At 41.0% G+C, this 22,803-nt stretch overlaps 2 protein-coding genes across 7 annotated transcripts in view; both read left to right on the forward strand.

The window, feature by feature from the left end:
- VPS39 (VPS39 subunit of HOPS complex) overlaps positions 1–19,082 on the forward strand; it is a 32,578-nt gene extending 13,496 nt beyond the window's left edge. For 5 of the 6 annotated variants that reach the window (XM_038405355.2, XM_038405354.2, XM_038405352.2 and 2 more), the window contains 16 exons: positions 1,926–2,046; positions 2,466–2,595; positions 3,596–3,738; positions 4,605–4,748; positions 5,423–5,564; positions 5,936–6,022; positions 8,071–8,144; positions 8,866–8,964; positions 9,276–9,393; positions 10,577–10,705; positions 11,320–11,422; positions 13,050–13,095; positions 13,708–13,857; positions 14,913–15,047; positions 15,346–15,437; positions 16,832–19,082. In XM_038405355.2, the coding sequence (XP_038261283.1) occupies positions 1,926–2,046; positions 2,466–2,595; positions 3,596–3,738; positions 4,605–4,748; positions 5,423–5,564; positions 5,936–6,022; positions 8,071–8,144; positions 8,866–8,964; positions 9,276–9,393; positions 10,577–10,705; positions 11,320–11,422; positions 13,050–13,095; positions 13,708–13,857; positions 14,913–15,047; positions 15,346–15,437; positions 16,832–16,907 (1,789 nt within the window). In that variant the 3' untranslated portion in view covers positions 16,908–19,082. Of the gene's footprint in view, positions 1–1,925; positions 2,047–2,465; positions 2,596–3,595; positions 3,739–4,604; positions 4,749–5,422; positions 5,565–5,935; positions 6,023–8,070; positions 8,145–8,865; positions 8,965–9,275; positions 9,394–10,576; positions 10,706–11,319; positions 11,423–13,049; positions 13,096–13,707; positions 13,858–14,912; positions 15,048–15,345; positions 15,438–16,831 lie in introns of those variants that run through there. The other variant, XM_038405358.2, reaches the window with a different exon arrangement.
- Positions 19,083–22,287: 3,205 nt separating this feature from the next.
- LOC119857450 (cytosolic phospholipase A2 zeta-like) overlaps positions 22,288–22,803 on the forward strand; it is a 58,629-nt gene continuing 58,113 nt past the window's right edge. Inside the window, exon 1 of the mRNA XM_038406415.2 lies at positions 22,288–22,606. The gene's annotated coding sequence lies outside the window, so the exon portion shown is untranslated. The remainder of the gene's footprint in view (positions 22,607–22,803) is intronic.

A 22,803-nucleotide genomic window follows, 5' to 3' on the forward strand; every position in this document is an offset into this window, starting at 1 on the left:
CAAAAGCACTTCCTTTTTCATCTCTCCCTATACCTAGTCTCTTTCTTCTTAGCAGCTTCTGTGTATTGTGCCCTTCCATACAATCTGAAATATAACTATGGTAACCTAGCACCATGAGTTCCATCATCATGTTGTCTCTTCTCTGACCTGTGGAGTCAGAAGTTGTAAACAGCTCATAGCCAGAACCTTAATAATCTGCCCCTCTTGTTGCTACACCATGCTGTGTTGACCTTAGGGTTACTGGATAAGGGACACTGTTCTCTTGTGTTCTACTGCTTTCTTGGAACTAAATTCCTCTGTACCTCTCGCAGCCCTCCTCATTCTGCAGTGGCTAGTATAGACAGGATACTTGTGTCCTTATTGCTTAGTTATATAACCTGTTTTGATTTAATCTAACCTGTGATTTGGGGGTATAAGTACCCTTTTTTTCTTTTTTTTTTCCTGTAGAAGGCAGCTAGAAGCACAAGTTTGCACAAAACTTCCCCTGGGATTTTTTTTTTTAAAAAGGCTTAAGATTAACAAAATGTCTGATTGTGGGTCAGGAGCTGGGGAGGCTCATGTTCTGAGCACAACACAGGGAGCTAGAAAACCCTTAATTCTGTTCCGACTCCCTCCGACCTTGACTTAAAGCCACTTAAACATTCTTTCTCAGTTTCTCCCTCCTTAAAGTAAAAGGTAATACTTGCCTACCTCACGTGGGTGTTGAGGATTAATTGGATGTTTAAGTCGCTCTGAATATGAAAAGTAGATGTTATTCAAGGCAGCATCACTTGACCTTGATGACGGTAAATATGTATAAACTGATCTCTCATGGCTTTTAAGGGCATAGTGGGGGTTCCCTTGCTCTCTAGTAGAACCTTTGATTCCTGTTTCAAGCTTGATTATTGGGGTGGCTGCAGTAGTGCCTTCATGACCAGCTTCTTGTGGAAATGGAATACTGTGACCCTTCACGAGGGTACCCAGGATTGTGAGGCACCTCACTGCTGCCTGCCCTTACCATGAAGTAGTCTTGTCTGTGTATTCTGTGATCAGCTCCCTGAAACCACCACCAGCCTTTGAGAGCATAAGCACTGCCTGCTAGGCCTCTGCAGACCTCACTTTCTCTGTACAGGTAGCAACAGGCACACCACAACTCGCAAATACTCGGTATCTTCCCTGCAGCGTCCAGCCTCTATCCATTGAATACTCGGACTCACCGGGCCTGCTATTCCCCAACACCAGCTTCTAAGATTTAACTCAAGATGAGCACATTGCTGAACACTACTACGCTTAAGCTTGTTTTCATTATCAATGTGAATATATACAGTATTATCAATGACTAGAAATTTAAGTAAGAATGAGTAAGAATGTTGGAAACAAATGGTTACATATAAAACAAAATTGTAACATACTTTCAAGAGACTGATCTTAACTAAAAAATTACTCTTGTCCAAAGAAATTTCTCACTCGAAGTTCTCTTTGGTGTTTTCAGCTAAGCATAGTTGAGACTCCTTTTGCATGAAGCAAAAGCGTGGTCCTTTTACTTCCTCACTGAAGGGTGCCTGGGTGTCCCTTTGTACCCCCAAATATACACAAGCAAGCCTTTGATATGCATCTCAAGATAAGGTTTTCTTCCCTCGCTATGCTTCTCTTCCTTTTAATTCCTTTCTGAAGTTTTTTCTTGCAATCCAGCCGCAGGTATCTAATTGCAGTGTAGACGTACCCCCAGTGTCCTCAAGAATTCATAGTGGTTGTTTAATCACTTTGTTTTGCCTTCACCACTATGTTGAACAGGGAAAGGAGAACTTGAGTAACCTCACTACTTTAGTATATCTGGTTAAGCCATACATGTGTTAACCAGGATAGACTCTTCTTGCAAGATGTGGGCTAGAGTTCCTGCCTCACTATTATATCTTGGTAACTGGTCTTTTCTCTTCCAATTGTAGTACGAATATTGTGTATGTGGCCAGCAATCATTTTGTTTGGCGTCTCCTTCCAGTCTCCATAGCAACCCAGATCCAGCAGCTTCTCCAAGACAAGCAGTTTGAATTGGCTCTGCAGTTGGCGGTAAGTTGTCATCTTTAGTGGTGTGGGTGGAATACACTATTTGGATTGCTGGGTATAGAATCATGGACCAGTCTCTGTAGTCTGTTTGGTAACTGCTGCCACTAAGCACTGTTGCAAGCCCTGAGGTCTTAACCTCCTTGATGTCCACTTCACACAAACTCTCTAGTTTCTCTTGACTAACCCTTTAGCCATTTAACAACTTCCTGTCTCCTGGCTCTACTCTGCTATCCAGTGCTGCCCATCCTTGACAAGCTGTCTGTTTTTAGAAGTTTAGGCGCTTTTGGTCACCTGTTCAATCCTGGGTTTTCCCATTCTTTTCAATGGATTTCAAGCTCAACACTGTCAGTTTTGCTTCTCTGTTCTCTTTATATTTAAGCACAAGAATTCTTCCTATTATTCCTGGGTTTGTATTTGTGTAGGAAATGAAAGATGATTCAGATAGTGAAAAGCAACAACAGATTCATCACATTAAGAACCTCTATGCCTTTAACCTCTTCTGCCAGAAGCGCTTCGATGAATCCATGCAGGTTTTTGCCAAGCTCGGTACAGGTAACTTGGTATAGCCTGGGGTTGAAGAATGTGAGTGAGGGGAGACTACAGTAAATCTCACCAGAAATTGATGCTGGTGCTGAACTTGATTTAGTTTGAGAACACGTAGTGTCATCTTGTGCAGCCCAAAGATTTAGTTTGTTGGTTAGACCCTGAAACCCTCCCCACTACTCCACAAATGTGTCACAAGTTGGAATAGAAGTAGAAGGGGCACCTGTACAAAGTTCCTTCACCCTGAGTTTTGAGCATCAGCCACTGCTAAAAATCAGTGAGCCACTACCCGTTTTTCTGCTTGATGAACATTTCTTGGAATGGAATAAGAAGGAAGTGAGTGAATGTCAGAAGTTCCCTGAATAGTCAACTTTCAGCTTAAGACATGACTTTCAGTGAGTCTTAGGCACTTAAGTCACTTCTGGGAGTTAGGACCTTTTGAAAACTTTACTCCTGAGACCTGAGGAACAGATCAGGAGCCAGGATTCTAATATAAGTAATGAACTTTAGAGTTTGTAAACTGCATGAAACTGATACTCATTAGTAATGGGAACTGCTGGTCAGGTCTGTCCATGTAATCTGTTCCGAAGCTCATTGGATTTATTACAATGGTGTCGTGTTCTTAGAAGCCTTTTGCAACCAGCAATATTAATTCACAGTCCTGCCATTGAACCTCATTATTAGTGTTGGGACTCTGCACTAAGCTGTAGCAACAGAATGAATATTGTGGGTCAGGGAAGGCATGAACTTAAGAATTCTGCTCCAGCTCTGACTCCCCCTTACCTCACTTAACTTCTGTTTCCATTTCCTCATGTGTAAAATGGGGATACTTGATTAGCGATTTAATAGTGTAGAGACAATTATTTGTAAAGCACCAGGAAGATGAAACTACTAAGTGCTGGGGCTTGTCTATGATCAACTGCACTAATTACCAGAAAGCTATATAATACTGGTATTTTGAAAAACAAGATGCTATGAAACTTACAAATACTGGTTGTTTTTTGCTTAGATCCCACTCATGTGATGGGTCTGTATCCTGACTTGCTGCCCACTGATTACAGGAAACAGTTGCAGTATCCTAATCCTCTGCCAGTGCTCTCTGGGGCTGAGCTGGAGAAAGCACACTTAGCACTCATAGACTATCTAACTCAGGTAAATGCTGTTAATATGTACCTCTAGGGAATTTGGCTTCTGATGCCCAGCCCTGACCTGGTGACTTCAGTGAGGGGGCATTGCATAGCAGGAAGATGTGTCAGAAGAATACAGTGTTGGATTTGGAGCATACCCCAAATGTTTCTGGTTAGCTATGCTTTCCCTCTCACTGGTTCCCATGGACTACTATGCTTTTCTCTCCCTTGGTAGCTAAAAAGCCTAACTACATAGTGATTAATAGGTCCGAGATAAAGATAAAAGACCAGAACTTCAGCTAGTGTGGAATCAATGGAGCTATATCAGCTGAGAATTTGGCTGGTTTCTATAAGGTACTTACAATGCTGACAAACTTTGATAGTTTACTTTCCTAGACTTAAATAATTAAAAGTAGTAACTAAATATTACTTTTTCTATTTATAGATTTATTCTCACTAGTTTGTGACATGTTGGCCTATTAAGGATAGATGGTGAAAGACACCACCAAAAGGAGTTGGACATTTGCGCTTTTTTCTTAAACAAATGTCAAATCTTAAATTTTCATAAAACTTGGTTAATGTAGATTAATAGTAAGCTTGTCAAATTAATTGGGGGTATAAAATTAGTATACATAGGGGACTACTCCTATCATGGTGTGATATCGTGAAAGGTGAAATTAGTTGAGGCCCTAGAGCTAAATGCACCCAGAGTTATGGATGGGTACATCTTAAATCTAAATTGAGATATTTGCGGAGGGATAGTTGATGGGTGTGTGTAATAGATTATAATTAAGAGGGTTTAGGTTGGCCTATGTTTTTTCCTTTGGAACGGTATTTGTGGGCTGATGGAATAAAATACGTACTTTTAAAATCTCATTCTGTTGTCTGCAGAAAAGAAGTCATCTGGTAAAGAAGTTAAATGACTCCGACCACCAGTCCAGCACCTCACCCCTCATGGAAGGAACACCCACCATCAAATCCAAAAAGAAGTTGCTCCAAATCATTGACACCACCTTGCTCAAGTGTTACCTACATGTGAGTTCCCTGCCTAACCCAGCGATCCTATAAAAATCTATAAAAAGTAAACTCCTTTGGGAGTTTGGGGTGTGGAAAATTGGAAGACAGGATAAGGAATAGTTTAATTTGAGGTTGTTCAAGTGAACATCTGTCCTTCATGGAGTAAAGTGCTTTGTGGAACTTAATTTCATCTCATCTTATTTCTTCATTAGCAGCAGACAACTTCACCGAACTTGGCAAGCATATCTGTTTACTTCCATGGATTTGCAAGGTTGCTTTTCCTTAAAGAGAAATGTTCTGTTTTGAAGTATAGAGAAATACCTACATATTTGTAAGCATGCTTCTCTCTCATTGCTATGCTTAACTAGATGGAGAGAATTGTCGGAGACCATTACTCCTGAAGTTAATGTTTCTTAACAGCTGGCCTCCACCATAGTGAAGAAGTGCTGGTATATGGGCCATTGGCTATCTTCTTGCTCACTAAATACCAAAGTTAAACTGCATTTAAAACTGACAAGAGTAGAGGACACCCTTTCAAATGTTAAAATCCCACTTATTGTGCCATAATGGATATTTTCTCTCTTCTGGATATCCTCCTCTTCCTGTGTTCTTGATTATAGTGTTGGACACTATGAGCCTCAGTGCACAGTTCATGAATCTGAAACCTCTGAATGCCCTTCCCTTGCTTACAGACAAATGTAGCTCTGGTAGCACCATTGCTACGACTGGAGAATAATCACTGCCACATAGAAGAGAGTGAGCATGTACTGAAGAAGGCACACAAGTACAGTGAGCTGATAATACTGTATGAGAAGAAAGGGCTGCATGAAAAAGGTAAGTGAGGAAGGAAGAGGGGTGAATGGAGTGCACACTTCTGCTATACATCTTAACCCATCCCTTGCTGACGAGTCTGTTTATTCATTCTTAAACTAACAGTATTTCAGAATGGCCTCCCATTGTAGCAGTCTCTTGATTTGACTTAAGTATTTATCCCTGTTGTTTGCCTGGGGTATGTCCTTGCCAAGAGCTTCTTGTGTAGCAAAAAGTTGACATGTAAAAATAATTTTTCCTTTTCTGCTGCAATGGGAGGAGCATGCTTTGTCATCCTGCTCTCCCAGGAACATGAGTTCTCAGTGAATGCAGGAAGCTGTTTTCTAAATTTAAGTATAATCCCCATGGAATTGACCTCTTTCTTCTACTAAAAGCTCTGCAGGTGCTAGTGGATCAATCAAAGAAAGCCAACTCTCCTTTGAAGGGCCATGAAAGGACAGTGCAGTATCTACAGCATTTGGGTGAGTGCAGATCGGGGTAAGTGGGAATCTCTCTTTTAAAGGGACGCCTCTAACCCTCATTACCTAGATTTGGCATGCCACTTAACTCTTTTTTTTTTTTTTTTTTTTGTGAATTTTCATAAATTGCAGAGATGCCAACCATCCAGATTTTCTGCAATTCTCCCAATTTGTACATGTTACAAAATTACTAATTCTGTCTTAAATCTATGAATTTTGTAAGCACACTCATTTTTATATGTATAACATATAAAGTGTGTGTGTGCATTAGTCACCCGCCACCACTTGGTTCAGATGAACACCGCAAGTAGTGCCATGGCTGTAAGGGGCTTTCTGCTCCAGTGCCCCTGTAGTGCAGTGAGGGCCTGATAGAAAGCAAACTGTGGTGATTTTGAATGGGTTAGGGTGCTGTTGGGTTATGGCAATGTGCTCTAGGTACCTAGAATGCACCAGGGGATTTCACATAAGGCAGTTAGAGTGCAACACACAACATGAGGCTTGGTCAATGAATCAGCTCCCCAGATCCCCTGACAATGGCTTGTTTTCTGGCTGACCCTTACTGCACAGTTGTGGGAGAGAAGCCAGAGGGGCAGAGGAAGAGGAGGGTACATGACAGGAGGATCATCCTGGGAAGGAAGTCCAGGCCTGGGCTGGCCAAGGTATGAAGGGTCCTAGGCAGTGTAAGAGGGCAGCTTTCTTAGGGTCTTCTGCCTGTTCTGATGGAAGGAGACAACCCGGGGGGAGGGGGGGGCAGCTCTTGACCATAGATGGAGGTGGGGGAAGAGGTTCCTGTTTCTAAGGGGCTGGGGAAAGAGAAAAAGAGGTCATGATAATGCAAAAGAAGGAACCCCATATAAATGTGCATGCCCCGGGGGTAGGTAGGGGTGTGTGTGTGTGTGTAACACTTCAGGAAAATTCTGGTTGTCCCCCTGGTGGAGGGGATATATTGCCATGCGAGGAAGTGGGCATGATTGGTGTGTGGTGGTTTTTTTTTGTTTGTTTTACTATGCTGCAGTGACTTCCCCAAAGTTCACCAGCCACCACTGTTAACCAAAATGATTGGTGTGGGTGATTAAAAATGAGTGAGGATATCACCAAAATCATGGTCTGACCTGGTCATGGCTATTGATGTTTGCTGTTACTAAATGTCACTTCATCTTGAATCACTGTTATTACTCTGATGTGCACAGAAGTACTTCTAATATGGATTAGATGGTTTTTAAGCGCTACTCCAGACTCCCGTCCGCTTTTGGCTTCCCAACTTTGGCATAGGTCCAAGCAACTTCCCTATTTCTCCCTAACTTTTTTCATAAATATTCCTAAGACTCAGAGCAAGGTTGGCATCTCTGAGATTATAAGGTCAGAAGTGTTATGACCATCTAGTCTGATATAGCACAGGCCTTAGGACTTCCATGAAATAATTCCTGTTTAAAGTAGAGAATATTTTTTTAGAAAAATATGCAATCTTGATTTAAAAATTTCAAGTGATGAAGAATCCACCACAATCCATGGCAAGTTGTTCCAATAGTTAATTACTCTGGTTTTTTTTAAGAGCATCTTATTTATCTAAATTTTATTTCAGTTTCCAGCCATTGGATCTTGTTTTTCTTATGATTATCTAAGTCTAATGATACCACAGTATTTCATAGACTATCAGGGTTGTAAGGGACCTCAGGAGGTCATCTAGTCCAACCCTCTGCTCAAAGCAGGACCAAGCCCCAATTTTTGCCCCAAATCCCTAAATGGCCCCCTCAAGGCTTGAACTCACAACCCTGGGTTTAGCAGGCCAATGCTCAAACCACTGAGCTATCCCTCCCCTCCCCTCCCCCAAGTATTTGGCTGACTCCATTTGCAAGCGGGAGCTAGCTGAATGACCATCTGGGGCCTTAGTACAGAATTTGCTCTCTGTAATTCAAGCTTCATTTTTTTTTCTTAAATCAAACTTCTAGCACCTCAGGTTGTGAAAATACTTCACTATGCAAATCACTGCATGTGCAGGAACCAGTAATTCAGATTGTGGTGAGTGTTTATTACTTTGGTTCTTGTTCCAGGCACAGAAAACTTGCACTTGGTGTTCCTCTATTCCACATGGGTGCTCAGAGACTTTCCTGATGATGGATTGAAGGTAAGAGTTGCTACATTAGATGCATCTTTCATCTGGCTATTGATGCCATTAGTATAGCAGCAGTTGTTTGTCCTTGTCCTCAGAAGCCTGGGTAGAGATCAGAGTCCAATTATTACTATTGAACTCCAGTGCAATGTTTAGTTTTTCACTTACATTCAGTGCAGAAATTAAAGAACCTTACCTGTCTGGTAATGGAAGGAGGTAGAGCATGCCTACATGTTTCCTTATATAGCCTTCTACTTGAAGATGAGCATGTGGGAATAATTTCACTACAACTAAATCTTCTCATCCATGCAGTTCCCCCTGTACAGAGGGCTTTTGCTGTAACTAGCAATAAGGGGCCCTGTGTAATGTTACTATTGATGATGTATTTTGTGGTTGCACACAGTTTCATATGCTATATTTAAATACCAGCTATAACTTGCTCTCTTGGTTTTTCATTCCTTCTCTGTTGCACTTCTGGTGGTAGAACACAAGATTAAGTTCACTTTTTAGTAGGCAATGTATGTGATGCATGGGGTAGCAATGGAGAACGTTGCTGCTCGTTCCAGATACAAGGCAGCACCAAGTGGGTGAATCTGCTGCTTTCATTCTTCAGAGAGCTTCCACAGTTGATTTGAGAGCTTGTGTGTTGCAATACCTCTGACTCCTATGCCCCAGAAAAACAAGACTACACTCTACATGTAAAAATCAGTCCCTGAATAGAAATTTTGTTTGGCAGATATTTACAGAAGACCTTCCTGAAGTAGAATCCCTGCCTCGAGACAAAGTACTCAACTTCTTGATAGAAAGCTTTAAAAGCCTGGCTATCCCTTACCTGGTAAGAACTTGTATTGAAAACAGTGCTGCTAATTTAACACATGCATTTATTAAGCCTCTGCTCTTGAGAGTGTTAGAATCTGAAATTTTGTAAAGAATACTAAGTTCATCATGAGGTAAAATAAAATATACAGTTGTTAGGAGGTGGAAGCAACTGGGACTTAGGAATGCCAAAAATGGCTCCCAAGTGGTGGTCAGTGGAGAGAAGTGTGGAACTGTTGATAGATTGCACTGACTCACTTTCTGAAGGAAGAGGAAGTTTTTTTTTTTTTTTGGGGGGGATGCGCTCTTGAACTGTGTGCTTGTTCACAGGAACACATCATCCATGTTTGGGAGGAGCCGGGCTCAGAATTCCACGATTGTCTGATCCAGCTGTACTGTGAGAAGGTGCAAGGATTAATGAAGGAATATCTCTGCTCCTTCCCTGCAGGTACTTCTAACTATGATCTGCCTTGCTTTGCAACAGGCAGTGATACAGGAAGGGGAGATTGCAGAGCACACTGGCTAGATGTTGTCTTAGAAGTCTCTTGGAAATGTAGGGGTGAAATGGACCTCAACCTGTCCTCTGGTCCATCCTCTTTGCCGAGGCAGAATCATGTATCATCCCTGACAGGTGTTTGTCTAACCTGTTTTTAAAAACCTGCAAAGACGGATTCCACAGCCTTTTTTTTTTTTTTTTTTTTTGAAACCCTGTTTCAGTACTTAACTATTCTTACAGCTAAAAGTTTCCTAATATCTAACCTAAATCTCCCTTGCTGGAGATTAAGCCCATTACTACTTGTCCTGCCTTCAGTGGACATGGAGAACAGTTATCATCATCCTCTTTTTATAACAGACCTTAACATACTTGATGATTTGTTTTCAGGCTCTCCCTCTGTCTGCTTTTCTCAAGACTAAACATGCCCAGGTCTTTAATCTTTCCTCACAGGTCAGGTTTTCTAAGCCTTTTATCATTTTTGTTGCTCTCCTCTGGACTCTCTCCCATTTATCCACATCATTCTTAAAGTGTGGGACCAATTCTACAATTTATCCAGGTCCTTTTGAAGTCCAATCCTGTCCTCCAAAATGCTTGCAACCCCTCCCATGTTGGTGTCATCCACAGATTTTATAAACAAACTGTCCACTCAATTATTCATTTCATCAATGATTTAAATTGTAGGTTCTCTTTGCTAGTGCACTTCCTAGAGAGAGAGCACAGCATGCTTCTAATGTAGGATGAAGGGAGCACAATAGTGGTGAACTTATATGGAGCTTATAGATTCATGCGTTAAAGGAAATTCTAGGGTAGCAACAAGAAACTTTTTCTGTCATGGTTATGTGGAGTTGAGACTAGGCTTTCCTGAATTCTGTGGTTTGGGAAAGAGAGGCTTTCAATTTCATTATTAGTCTTATCTGCTTCATTATCAAGTGGCCTAAAAAAGGATACCATCATCTTCAACTCCGTAAGAGTTATTCATGCATCTTTTATTGCACATGGTCCCCAGTGCATAGGGTATTGTAAACAACATTTGACTTCTTGCAAAATAGTTCGGTGAAAATGTTCTGTCTCCCTGTCCTCTGTTACTGTGGGAGAACCCACATGATACTAACTGACAGCTTTCTCCCCCTCACAGATAAAATTCCAGTGCCTGCTGGAGAGGAGGAAGGGGAGCTGGGGGTGTATCGGAAAAAGCTGCTCTGTTTTCTTAAGATTTCTAGCTGCTATGAACCTAATAGGCTTATCAGTGATTTCCCCTTTGATGGTGAGTGCTAGTCATGCTCTAGCTTCCTTCAGCTTGAGACCTATTTAGTTTCATGTTGCACAGCAACATCTTTCTGTGCTCTTCTTCCTGTTTATAAAATTATAGTAACTAGAAATGGAAAAGAACTATTGTCAGTTGTTGCCAATCATTGTTGCATACACCAGTGCTGGCTGCTTCGGCTTTGTGACTGGTACAGTGGAATTCCCCTCTGGGTCTGTGGTGGGATAAGACGAGCTGCTGCCTGACTTCTCTTTTAAATTTATACTATAACCTGTAGATGAGCTTGGGTTGCTGCAGACCAACAATGGCCCTTGAAGCATCCTATGTGCATCGCGAAGCATCCCAAGCATGTTCAGTAAAAAAACTAGTGGGGGCACTGGCAAAAATAGTTCAGGAGCCAGTAGAGTGATAGTGTTGATATGGTTAGACACCACCGATAGGTCATCTAGTTAGTCGTGTCTGACCTTCTGTTCATGCCACAATTTATATTTTTCTCCTGCTTTTCACTCCTGTTCCCATCTCATCCAGTTCCTTGGTCTGTTGTTGTAGTGGAGCTTGAATTTTCTTTTTTCTGTGGCAGGCACTGATTATTACTTTATGATGATCCCCTCTAGGCCTCCTAGAAGAACGTGCCCTGCTGTTGGGTCGTATGGGGAAGCATGAACAAGCCCTCATTATTTATGTCCACATTCTGAAGGATACCAAAATGGCTGAAATGTAAGCCTCTTCTCCCTCCATGTCCATTTTTTTGGCAAGGTTGTTTTTTAAAATAGCTTCTCTACAGCCATTGATGCTTCATATCTCTGGGGGTGGAGTGGAGTGGGGTTGTTTAAATGTTATATGTGCACTTAGAACATGAGAGGTATTGTAGACTTTTTGATCTCTCATACCTGCCACGCTTGTTGATTGGGATTCTCCCTGTGTGCCTTCTGATCACAGCTAGCATCTCCACATTTCTTGGGGCTTAGCCTTCCCATGCTGTTGCATTTGTCAGTGCCTCAAGCCAAGTACCTGTTTCTTTACTTGGGCTCCAATCAGTCTTAAACAGCAGAGCAGTCACTGACTGGCTTTTTTAGTTTTTCACCCTGTAATATAAGCACTTCCTATTGTCTCTTAGGTTGTGCCCTATTATTACATATTAATCTTCTACTGCAATATCCTTCCTTAATTAGAAGGAACTATGTTAGCAAGGAGATTCTTTTCCATTAGCAGCTGGTGGTAGTTAAACAGCATGTTTATTATGATTGGGCCTAAGAAACAAATGAGTAAGGCCCCATTGTGCTAGCACTTCACAAAGACAGAACAGCAAACAGTCCTTGCTCTGATCTTACAATCTAAATGGACAAGACAGAGGCTAGGGGAAAGCATACAACACAAGCAGGGGAAGCACTGCTATAATTCCGTTTTTTTGGCAGCAGGCAGGAGAGGAGTTAGTAGGGAGGGGCAGATAAGTTGCATAAAAAGAAAAGGGAAGGCGGTGAGGGGAACATGGCAGGGGAGGAGAGGGTAAGAAGTGAAACTGAGACTGGGAAAGTGAGAGGTAATCGGCACATGACAGAGAAGTTTCAGTCAAAACTGAAAAGGCCTTTGAATGACTGAAGGTCCCTGCTTATGTAGTTGCTCCTGTGGGCTGGAGTTCCTTGCGGTTCCTCTGCAGTTTTTCCCTGCGGTCTCCTGGTGAGGGGGAGGTCCCCATTCGAGTCCAGATGGTGCTATGGAAGGGGTGGCCCAGCTAGGGCCACATTTTACCCTCTCCCTCACCCCCGTGCAGTAGTCCCTGCTTTGTCTACTTCTACTAAATGGAGTCTCTGGCTGATTCCTCTCTGTATTTTTGAACAAATTCAAAGCATTTGGGTGAAAATACAACTAACCTGCACCTAGATATTGGCAGGTGTGCTTCCAAGGGTTTCTTTGTAGATAGACATGGGGGCTGTTAAACCCTAACTTCATGCATACCTCTTCAGGTAACATCTATCGGGAGGCATTCATCCTGCTGTGTGCTGATCGGGCACCTCTTTCTTATATTCTGTTTATTTCCTTGGCTGCATTGATAGTCAACCTAAGATAAGTTTCTCAGATTTTTTTGTTCACACCCCAGAACTCAATGCTATTTCAAATTTAAATATCTTGGACTGAGACAGGTATTTTTAAAAAAATTTAAAATCTCCCCTTTTCACCAGTATCACATAGTTGAGAATGAAAAGTGCCCCTTGTAAATGCTCTGCTCTACTTTTAGTACATGTTCTGTATTGCTGAGGCTGTCCAAACTTAATACTTACTGCTTGTGTGGATTTATTGATTTACAAGTCAATCTCACATTTCATTCATTTCATGTCTGTTGTAGGTACTGCCATAAACACTATGACAGAAGCAAAGATGGCAACAAAGATGTGAGTAGCTTTATGTCCATATTCTTGTTGATGTGAGTGATGCATGAATTATAACTATTGTCTCCATATTTAGCAAATTTAAAGGAGACCTATGGTTGCTCAGAACTTCTCAGGGGGCAGGGTCCTCTGTATCATCTTCTACTATTGAGGAACTTGTCGTACATTTTCACAACTTCTCTCCTGTTTGGAATGTTGCTGGGTTGTAGGAAATGACGACTGAACTTTTTAGTTGGCCAACAATTCTGTTTTACAAGTAGGAATAGAATCCAGCTTTGTCCCTCTGGGCTGTATTGATGCTGCTAACAAGAATAAAAAGTAGTAAAACTTGCTACTTAAGACAACAGATGAGTCTGAATACATTCAGCAGAACTGTAGCAAAAGGAGGTGCAAATTTTAATATCTAAAATTTGTTCTGTGCTGAAGGCTTGAAAATTAATCGATGCACAAATTGTTCAGGAGACAAGCTGCTTAAGGCTAATAGATTTTAAGTCTATATCAAAATCCCTACTTGTCAGAGCCATGGTGTATTGCAGAGTTAGCCCTGTAGCGGTTAGAGTTCAGTGGTGTCTGTTTTTGTTGTGCTTCAGTCTTCATTGTGTTTGTGTGAAACAGGTGTATCTGTCTCTGCTCCGGATGTATCTATCCCCACCTAGTGTTCATTGCCTGGGGCCAATCAAGATGGAACTGTTGGAGCCTCAAGCCAATCTCCAGGCTGCCCTGCAGGTTTTAGAATTGCACCACAGCAAATTGGATACTACTAAGGTAAGGATTTCTTACCTTATGGATATGGATAGTTGCTATATCTTGAATTACACTGGAAAAACACTGGAGTTAGGGTAGGCTCTGGGAGCAGATCCTAAAAGTATCAGGAAAAAAATGAACGAGGAGTACTTGTGGCAGCTTAGAGACTAACAAATTTATTTGAGCATAAGATTTCATGGGCCAAAACCCACTTCATCGGATGCATGCAGTGGAAAATACAGAAGGCAGATAGATATATACACACACAGAGAGAGAGAGAGAGAGAGAACATGAAAAAATGGGTATTGCCATACCCACTATAATGAGTGATCAGTTAAGGTAAGCTATTATGAGCAGGAGAAAAAAACTTTTTGTAGTGATAATCAGGATGGCCCATTTCCAACAGTTGACAAGAAGGTGTGATTAACAGTAACATTATAACATTCAAAAACCAGTCAGAGAACACTTCAGTCTTTCTGGTCACTAGATTACAGACTTCAGAGTCTCAATACTACAACAAAAAAACTTCAAAAACAGACTCCAACGAGAAACTGCCGAATTGGAATTAATTTGCAAACTGGACACCATTAAATTAGGCTTGAATAAAGACTGGGAGTGGAAGGTTCATTACACAAAGTAAAACTATTTCCCCATGCTTATTTTTCCCCCCTACTGTTACTCACACCTTCTTGTCAACTGTTGGAAATGGGCCATCCTGATTATCACTACAAAAGATTTTTTTTTTTTTCTCCTGCTGATAATAGCTCACCTTAACTGATCACTCTCATTATAGTGGGTATGGCAACACCCATTTTTTCATGGTGGGGGTGTGTGTAATATCTTCCTTCTGTATTTTCCATTGCATGCATCCAATGAAGTGGGTTTTAGCCCATGAAAGCTCAAATAAATTAGTTAGTCTCTAAGGTGCCACAAATACTCCTCATTCTTTTTGCTGATACAGACTAACACTGCTACCACTCTGAAACTGGACAAAAATGAATGTCTCAATCCCATTTCTTTTTGTTTTCCTCCCATACCCCTTCATCTTTCTTACAACTTGTCCTTGTTGCTTCTAGGCTATAAACTTGCTCCCAGCAAATACTCAAATTAGCGAGATTCGAATCTTCCTAGAAAAAGTCCTTGAAGAAAATGCCCAGAAGAAGCGATTCAACCAAGTACTAAAAAATCTTCTTCATGCAGAATTCCTGAGGGTTTGTATCCACCTCCTTTATCCTCGTTTATCAGAGTGGATTTTCAAAAGTTCTGTTAAATAGAAAGACTAAAAATTTGAGCTCTTCATTACCAGTACAGGAAACTTGTCCTCTAGATGGTGTTGTAGCATAGCCAAGATTACTAAAAATGCACACTAATCAGCAAATCATAACTCTTGCATTTCAGGATAGTGGGAAACTAAAGGTAGTTAAAAATACTATCCTTCTGTTTGTTCAGACTAGAAAGGTGGCTGAGGTGTAGCATTGCACTGCTTACCATGTTTCCATCCTCCTACAGGTTCAGGAGGAGAGGATTTTGCATCAGCAGGTGAAGTGTATTATCACAGAGGAAAAAGTGTGCACTGTGTGTAAAAAGAAGATAGGAAATAGGTGAGTAATACAGAGCATTCTTCCTAAAGAGGCTTGTGGTACAAAAATAAACTAGTCTGGCTTATTCTTGCAGAGAAGTAAGGATGTGTAAATCGAGGAGCAGACAACTGAGGGAGAACTTTCAGAAGTGTACAATGGATTGGAAACTGTAATCTTAGCAGAGTGGCTAACCTCTTGATGCCTATAACAAAAAAAAAAAAACACAAACAAAAAACTGCAAAAATAACTTCTCTTGGACTTTCAAGCCTCCAGCACAGACGCAATAAAGCAATTTCAAGTTTCATGAGGCTGTTCTTCCACGATTGATGGAGCAAGTAGTTGATATGCTGACATCACCTAAGATGTTGACTGCAGAGCTCAGAACTCTGTACAGAGTGGATGATGATCACTATAAAAAGTAATTTTGCATCCTGGAATCTGAAAGCTCTGTGTAAACACAGTACAATTTGGTCCATGTGGAGTGGTCCTCGTTAGGATTGCACATGGCTTCTTTCTATACATTTTTATAGGTGGTCTCTAAGTTTTGAAAGTATAATGTATATACTATAAAGGCTTTGTAAATCTGAAACCCTTAAGTATGGTGGTGGCTACTTTGTGCTCTAAAATCAATCTGCACCTTATGTGCCAATCACATTAATGCATCTGAGCTGCAGCAATGGTTTGATTGGTGTCAAAACTTCCAATAATTATTCTCCTCTCACCATTTTCATCCCTGGAGTTTTCAGGAAGAAATCAGTCTGATGTGGAGCAGAGATTTTGATGTTTCCTTACCTCACCCCTTTCAGTGTGTCAGCTCCAAACTAAATCTTATATCACCTAACAACTTTTAGCTGCTGTTACTGGTGGTGGGATTAATCCCCTCTAAGACATGACTGATATTCAGAATCTAGTGGGAATAGATCTCTCTCTGCTTGCTTTTTTAATGAATACAGTCAGCTGTCTCTGAGAGCACTGAATTATTGGTGTGCATTGATCCAGTTTTCCCTGTTAAGTATGATCTTGAAGTACTGGGTGAAGGTAGGGTTAGTATATACTATGTACTTCATTTTAGTCAAGTTGGATCATGCCAGACTTAGAAAAGTGATCACGTTAAAATCGCATTTTGTGGTTCCATGTTTATATAGCAACTACTTCCACACCAAACTTGCTCAGCTAATCAGCATTTCTGAGTCACGATGCTGCAAAGTCCAGCTGAGTTCTTTGCTTGGGACATCTCCAATAAAACTGATGCTATAATTGAAACTTAGTCAGGAATTCTCTTCATTAAGAAAATAGCAGTCTTATGTAGTCACTTTTCTGACTGTAACAAAAATCAAGCTTGTATAGTGAACAGGGAAAACTGGGTATTGATTATACTGACCTTTGATCTTGTGTGCTATTCTGTTTGTTCACAGTGCATTTGCCCGATACCCTAATGCAGTAGTTGTGCACTACTTCTGCTCCAAAGAAGTCAGTACGGCAGATACCTGAAACATGTTGCCATACGTTAGATGGACTGCACTAGCTACTACACTCGCATGAAATACAGAAGTGAAGACTTGTTTAGGAAAAGTTGATGCTCTGAAGTTTTGAGGCATGTTGCTAGGAACATGTTATAAATAGCTTGTACCCAGCATGTCTCTGGACTGACTCTACCTACAACTTGGCAGCACTGACTTATTTGAAAATTGACATTTTTAACTGTTAAATTGCTGGCAACTATATATACCTCTTAACACATCAAGATGAGGAAGAATGGAAATTGACCAGCAATGAGCTAGTATTGTGCTCCAAACCTTGCAGGCTAGTTTCTGAATGCCTTCTGTGGTGTTTACCAATGAGGGCATGTTTTAAAGTAAATATTTTCTATTAAGGTAAAAACTTCTTGATCTGACCTTGTTTGTGGCGCACTCCAATATTCCTCAAAAGGTAAAAATCCTTGAAAAGTCACTGCAACTGTATTAACATTGTATTGAAATCTATTTTTATCCACCAAGTTGTGTGTGTGAGGGGGCGGGGGAGGGAGAGGGAGAGTGAGCAAGAGGATGAGGCTCTTGTGCTTTATACTTCACCTTTCTCCCAGTGTTGGGAATAACTAGATGTTGAACAAAGGAACTTTTATCTTGGATGCCTAGAGTGCTTATCAACTCATCTTCTGATATACAGAAGTTCCACAGGAGTTAGTCATACACAGTAGGCTTCACTGGTAAGCATTTATTTTTCCCTTTTTGACTTTAGTTTGTTAGAGGAATGTAAATATGAATTGGCTCACACGCTGTTTGCACTGTATACAGTCACTTCCAACGTGAGTTTATGCTTTTGAGAAGCAGCAATGACTATCTGAAGAAAGGAAGTTCTCACTTGCACTTGTACCAAAAAGAACACCCCCTAAAAGTAACATTTTTGATAGAGACTGAAATGTATCTCTTGCTTGAGCTTCTAGAGAACATTTGAGATCCCTATGCATGTAAATAGCTCTTCAGTCTCTAGTTCTCTCTCCAACATGAAAGTAAAATATAGACTGCATTTTGATGTCTCTGAGGGCTTTAGATCAACTCCCTTTTGCCCAGGTTGGTGGTTTTTGTTCTTTTTAAAAAAGTTTTTGCTTTGGTCTGAGGATTCTAAATACACACAACTGGATGCAGTATACTTCTTCATAGTCTGTAATACTTTTCTTATTTTTCCATGAACTTTAATCTATAGCAAAGTTGATATAAGGGTACTTGCATGTTCACTTGCTGTACAAAGAATCTGAGCAGCTGTGAACAAAGTCAGCAGTAGCACATGGTTCAGCATCACTGAATGTGGGTAATAACATCCTGGTTTAGCCATACTTCTAAAATTGTGTATTAAATGATATGGAGCATGGCACACAATTATCGTACACATTTTCCTTTAAAATCTATCCTACTCCCCAAACAAGGAGTTGAGAAAATAAATTTTAAAAACAAAAACCCATCTGCCCACAATGTCATTGAATTCCACGGTTTACATGTTTATTTAAGTCCCTTTTTTAAAAACACTCTTAGCAACAGGTCTTCTGTAGGATAAAAACGATCCTATCTCACCTTCAAACTCTGCAAATACCATACTGTGGTTATATAGCCTACTCCTTCTGCCATCTGTTTTTTGTTTCCAGACCATGGTTGCCACCAACCTTAGATGTCTTGGGTAATGCTCCTGGTGGTGCCTTTCTGTAGAGGTTAGGGGAGTTCCTGTGCTGAGATGGACTTACTTTTTAACCTTCTGTTTGAACAAGAGACCCTAATACATGCATGTGTTCAGTTTGCACTTATTCTGCATAGTGTTTATATGCTAGTTCAGATACAAGAGGAAGATGTTTGGGAGCTGACAGTGAAAGAAGGGTATCTTTCAAGGACCTACAGTTTTTTGCATACAGAAGACAAGACCTTCCTGATATTGGTAAGGAGGCTAGGTAAATCAGACTATCTGCTGCCTGTAAATCTGCACTCTCACAGTTGGGGTCTGTAGTTTACTCTTCTTTCACGGTGACGCTTACATGCCTCTGTTAGCTTTTTTGCATACATTTGCAGAGGTGTGGTTTGCGCTGCAGTTCTGCTGTCCTCATACTGTGGTTTGGATTTACTAACCATATGGAAGTCTTGTTTAAAGCAATATATTGTAATAATAAATATTGTGAACCAGTCTATTCATTTTATTGTGTGGATGATAGTAGCTAGCTGAGCTGCTCTGGATTTACGTATTTCCTTCCTTTCGTTTTCTGAGGGTCAGTAACACAAAGTTGAGATCCCAGTACTTATTCCTATTTACCTCTTAGTCTTCAGAAGTCATTTCATGTTACTGAAAATAATTTCAGGTGGCACTATCCTGTTTTTAAAAACCTGGGCTAAGGCCCCTCTTGCCTGTTGGTTCCTGAACTTGAGCACCATCTAGAGAGCTATGAGGTTCAACTATTCACTTGAATGTTTTAAATCTCATATTTTCTATCCTTTGTTTTTTTTAATTATGCTTTGAAAGTTGCTCCCATTCAAGTGGCATTTACTAATGTCAGACATTCATAACTGAGTTACTGAAGTGATTATCTTTGAGCAAGACTTCATATTTTTAGCTCTTGCTAAGGTCTTCAAAACAGTTTGGGAACATAGGTTTAAAGCTGATATTTTCCAGGGTCCCACAAAAAATTTCTGGGAGAGCCAGAAATAGATAGGACCCCAATCTTCTGACTTCCCCATTTCAGTGCCCTAGCTCGAAGACTATTCTTCCCCTCTCTGTCTTAACATTGTTTGTATAATGATATTTTTTTTTACATGAAATAGACAATATTTCTGTGGCATAATGTTTTTAAGGTGAACATATTTAAAGGCATTGGGAGAGAAAAATACATCTCAGTCCTGTCAGCAAATGCACAAGAAATGTGTTCTGAGAAATTTTCCTCTCTCTCCATGTTTTGAGTAAAGTTGAGTGTACTGGTACTTAAACTTGCCAGTGTCCCTTGTAACCTTGCTATTCACATGTCTGTCCTCATAGATTTCACTCTGTGTGCATGTGCCTCAGGCACACGAGATTGGATTCTTTTGGCCAGCAGTGTCTGTAGCCAACCTGCACCCTAAATGCCCTCATGCACCGCCACCTAAGGGCAGAATGGGTCTGAATTTGCCTCTACAGGTTCTATCTTAGTGCCAGAATCAGTAAAAGTGTCTACTTTGCATACTTCCAATTTACTTCCCTTGTATAGTATTTACTTACCCTTGTAGTTGGTGGCAGTGTAGTTAACCCGGTTTTTTTTTTGCCTGACAAATGTGTGTGTATATTTCATATACTGTACATAGATACGTTTTTAGTTAACCTAGACCCCTTCTGTACAGGTCTTCTAGAATCATGGTGGATGCTAGGTAGCTAGGAGTTAAGACCTGCCTCTTCTTTATGCTTTGATGCCCATCTGTTGCAGAGCCAGAAATATAGAAACAAAGCCGCTTGCTTTGTCTCCGAGAATGTCCCGGAAAGATGTTAAATCTTGCATTTTCTTCAGGCATACCAGAGAGCAAGGGACTTGAGGCTGAAACTTTTCCTCCTAGAGAAGCAGATGCAAACTTTCTCAGACTTGGAGAAGAACTACAACCAGGACTCAGTCATCGTGTCAGTCTCTTAGAGAGCTGTGATTCCACTCCAAGCTCCCATTCAATGTTCACTCAGGTCCTATTTATCCACCATTTTATTGGTGTCTATCTGACAGGTAGAAAAGAGCACCAAGCCAAAGATGAGCCCAGATGCAAGCAAGAGACAGAAGGGTCGTCACCTGTGTAACTTGTCTCAGGCTCATACATCTAAGGGCTATAAGCCTGAAAAGTTCCAGGACTGACAGCCAAGGCAGCTTACGTGGTACTCTCTAAATTAGCTGATCACACTGCCCTTGGTACTGACACCTCTGCACTGTGTGTGTATTGTGGTCCAAGTACTGACTGCTCTGTGGTACCCTCTGCCTTCATATTATCTTGGCACTGAAACCTTATCCCGTGGTGAAGGACTTTTTGATAGGCCTGATACTGAGTCACCTCTAAGGGAGAACAGAGTTGATTTCCAAAGCACCAGCCTTGGAGTCACCAGCTCGCCAGGCTAGAGAGGTGTCCCTGTACCAAGCTCCCCAATACAAAAACAGAGTATAGCTGATAGGGCTGCCCCTCCCTTAGGGGATGTATACTCTTTCGTCGTCTTCTGCTGAACACAGCAGAGAAACTTCTATGTGTCTACCAACCCCTTGTTGGGAGTCAGGGAGTGTTTCTAGGAGAGAGTTCATGTGGGATAAGAGGCCTGGATTTCATAGGGACCACCATATGCTCCCACCCCCCTACTCTGGCCCATTCATGCTGTGGTATTACTGGACATCCTGGGATGTGTAACCGTACTCCAGGTGTAGAACTGATCAATGAAATTGTCTTTAATTGTTCACTTTGTTAATATAACTTCACAAGTAAAGTGTTATGAATGAAACTACATACGTTCATAAAACCAGGTACCCCAATAGCTGGCTAATTGAGTTTCACTTGCAATCCAATTGCTGCTTAAATCGCAGAAACTTACACTGTTTCAACATTGTAACTTCTGTTCACTGTTTGTTTGTCATTCATTATACTTGTCTGTATTGGAACTTTTGTTCACTATTTGCCATTCCTTACACTTGTCCATATTGTAACTCAAACTCCATTTTAACTTGTCCCAAACTCCATTTTGTAAAAGTTTGCTGCAACCTTCATTTTTGCAAAACCCTGCTGTAATCTTATTAGTTTAATTTAGATGTGTGAATGAGGTATGTATGGATGATGGAATCGACCTCCCAGCACCATCCTGTCCTGATGAAATAAAGTGTAAACACCAATGGCTGAAGGTGTAGACAACAGCCCTGACAAAGCAAGAAGAGTCCACCCTAAAAAGAAAAGAACAAAAGTACAATTGAAGAAAAATCAAAGCCAGGTCCTAGGCTGAAAGTCATATCTTCAATTGACGGGTGATCAATCACACTGAACCCAGAGGCAGTGTGATGCAGCAGGACGTATAGACTCTGGATTCAAACTAAAAGCTACAAAAAGGATGGGTGAGATGGAAGGCTTTGGAGGGTAACATTCTGCTGCCAACATGGAAGGGCATCGGTGCATGCCCAACAGAGACCCAGCTCTTCCTTGTGCCCAGCTTTCCTGGCCAGTTAGTTGCCACAAGCTATGAACTCAAGCTACATTCAGGACTGGTAACTATACAGCAGCTGCAGAACCTGTGTGTGTGTGTGTGTGTGAACAAACATGTGAATTAATATGAAACTGAATGAAATGTTATAGCTATAACTGACTGCATACTATGATTCTTTTTATATTCACAATAAATGTGACATTTTGTCTTATCCCCTTTAAGATCCTGCTGGTTTTTATTTTATTGGTATAACACAGAAAACCTGTTTCCATGGCTAGGTCACTTCCTCAAAGCAAAGTCATGCCACTTCAGATGAGTGTGTTGGTCGAATCACAAGTACTTCAGAGGCAGGACAAGTGAAGAGAAACAGCTATCAGGAGAAGAGCAGTCAAACCCTGTTGAAATAGCTGTCTCCTCCCTTGTGAGACTGTGAAGCCATCTACCATTGGCCTCAGTTGATGAGTTTAAGGTATTCCAGGACCTGAATCTGACAAAATGCATGGTGGAAATATTTTGCACCACTTTCAGAGGTATGCCTGAGAAATGGCATAAATTTGCCCACTTAAAGCTGCAGTGGGAGGGGGTGAAATATAATTGATTGAAAAGTGGGAATTTGGGATGGTATTCCTGCAGATGTTTTGATTAGAAATTGTATCACATCTGTGCCTAAACATAGTGATGTGGTAACCTGCAGTGGGAAAGTGTGCACCCCAAAATCCCCTTTGCC

Source organism: Dermochelys coriacea, chromosome 6 (assembly GCF_009764565.3).
Source record: "Dermochelys coriacea isolate rDerCor1 chromosome 6, rDerCor1.pri.v4, whole genome shotgun sequence".
NCBI lineage: Eukaryota > Metazoa > Chordata > Testudines > Dermochelyidae > Dermochelys > Dermochelys coriacea.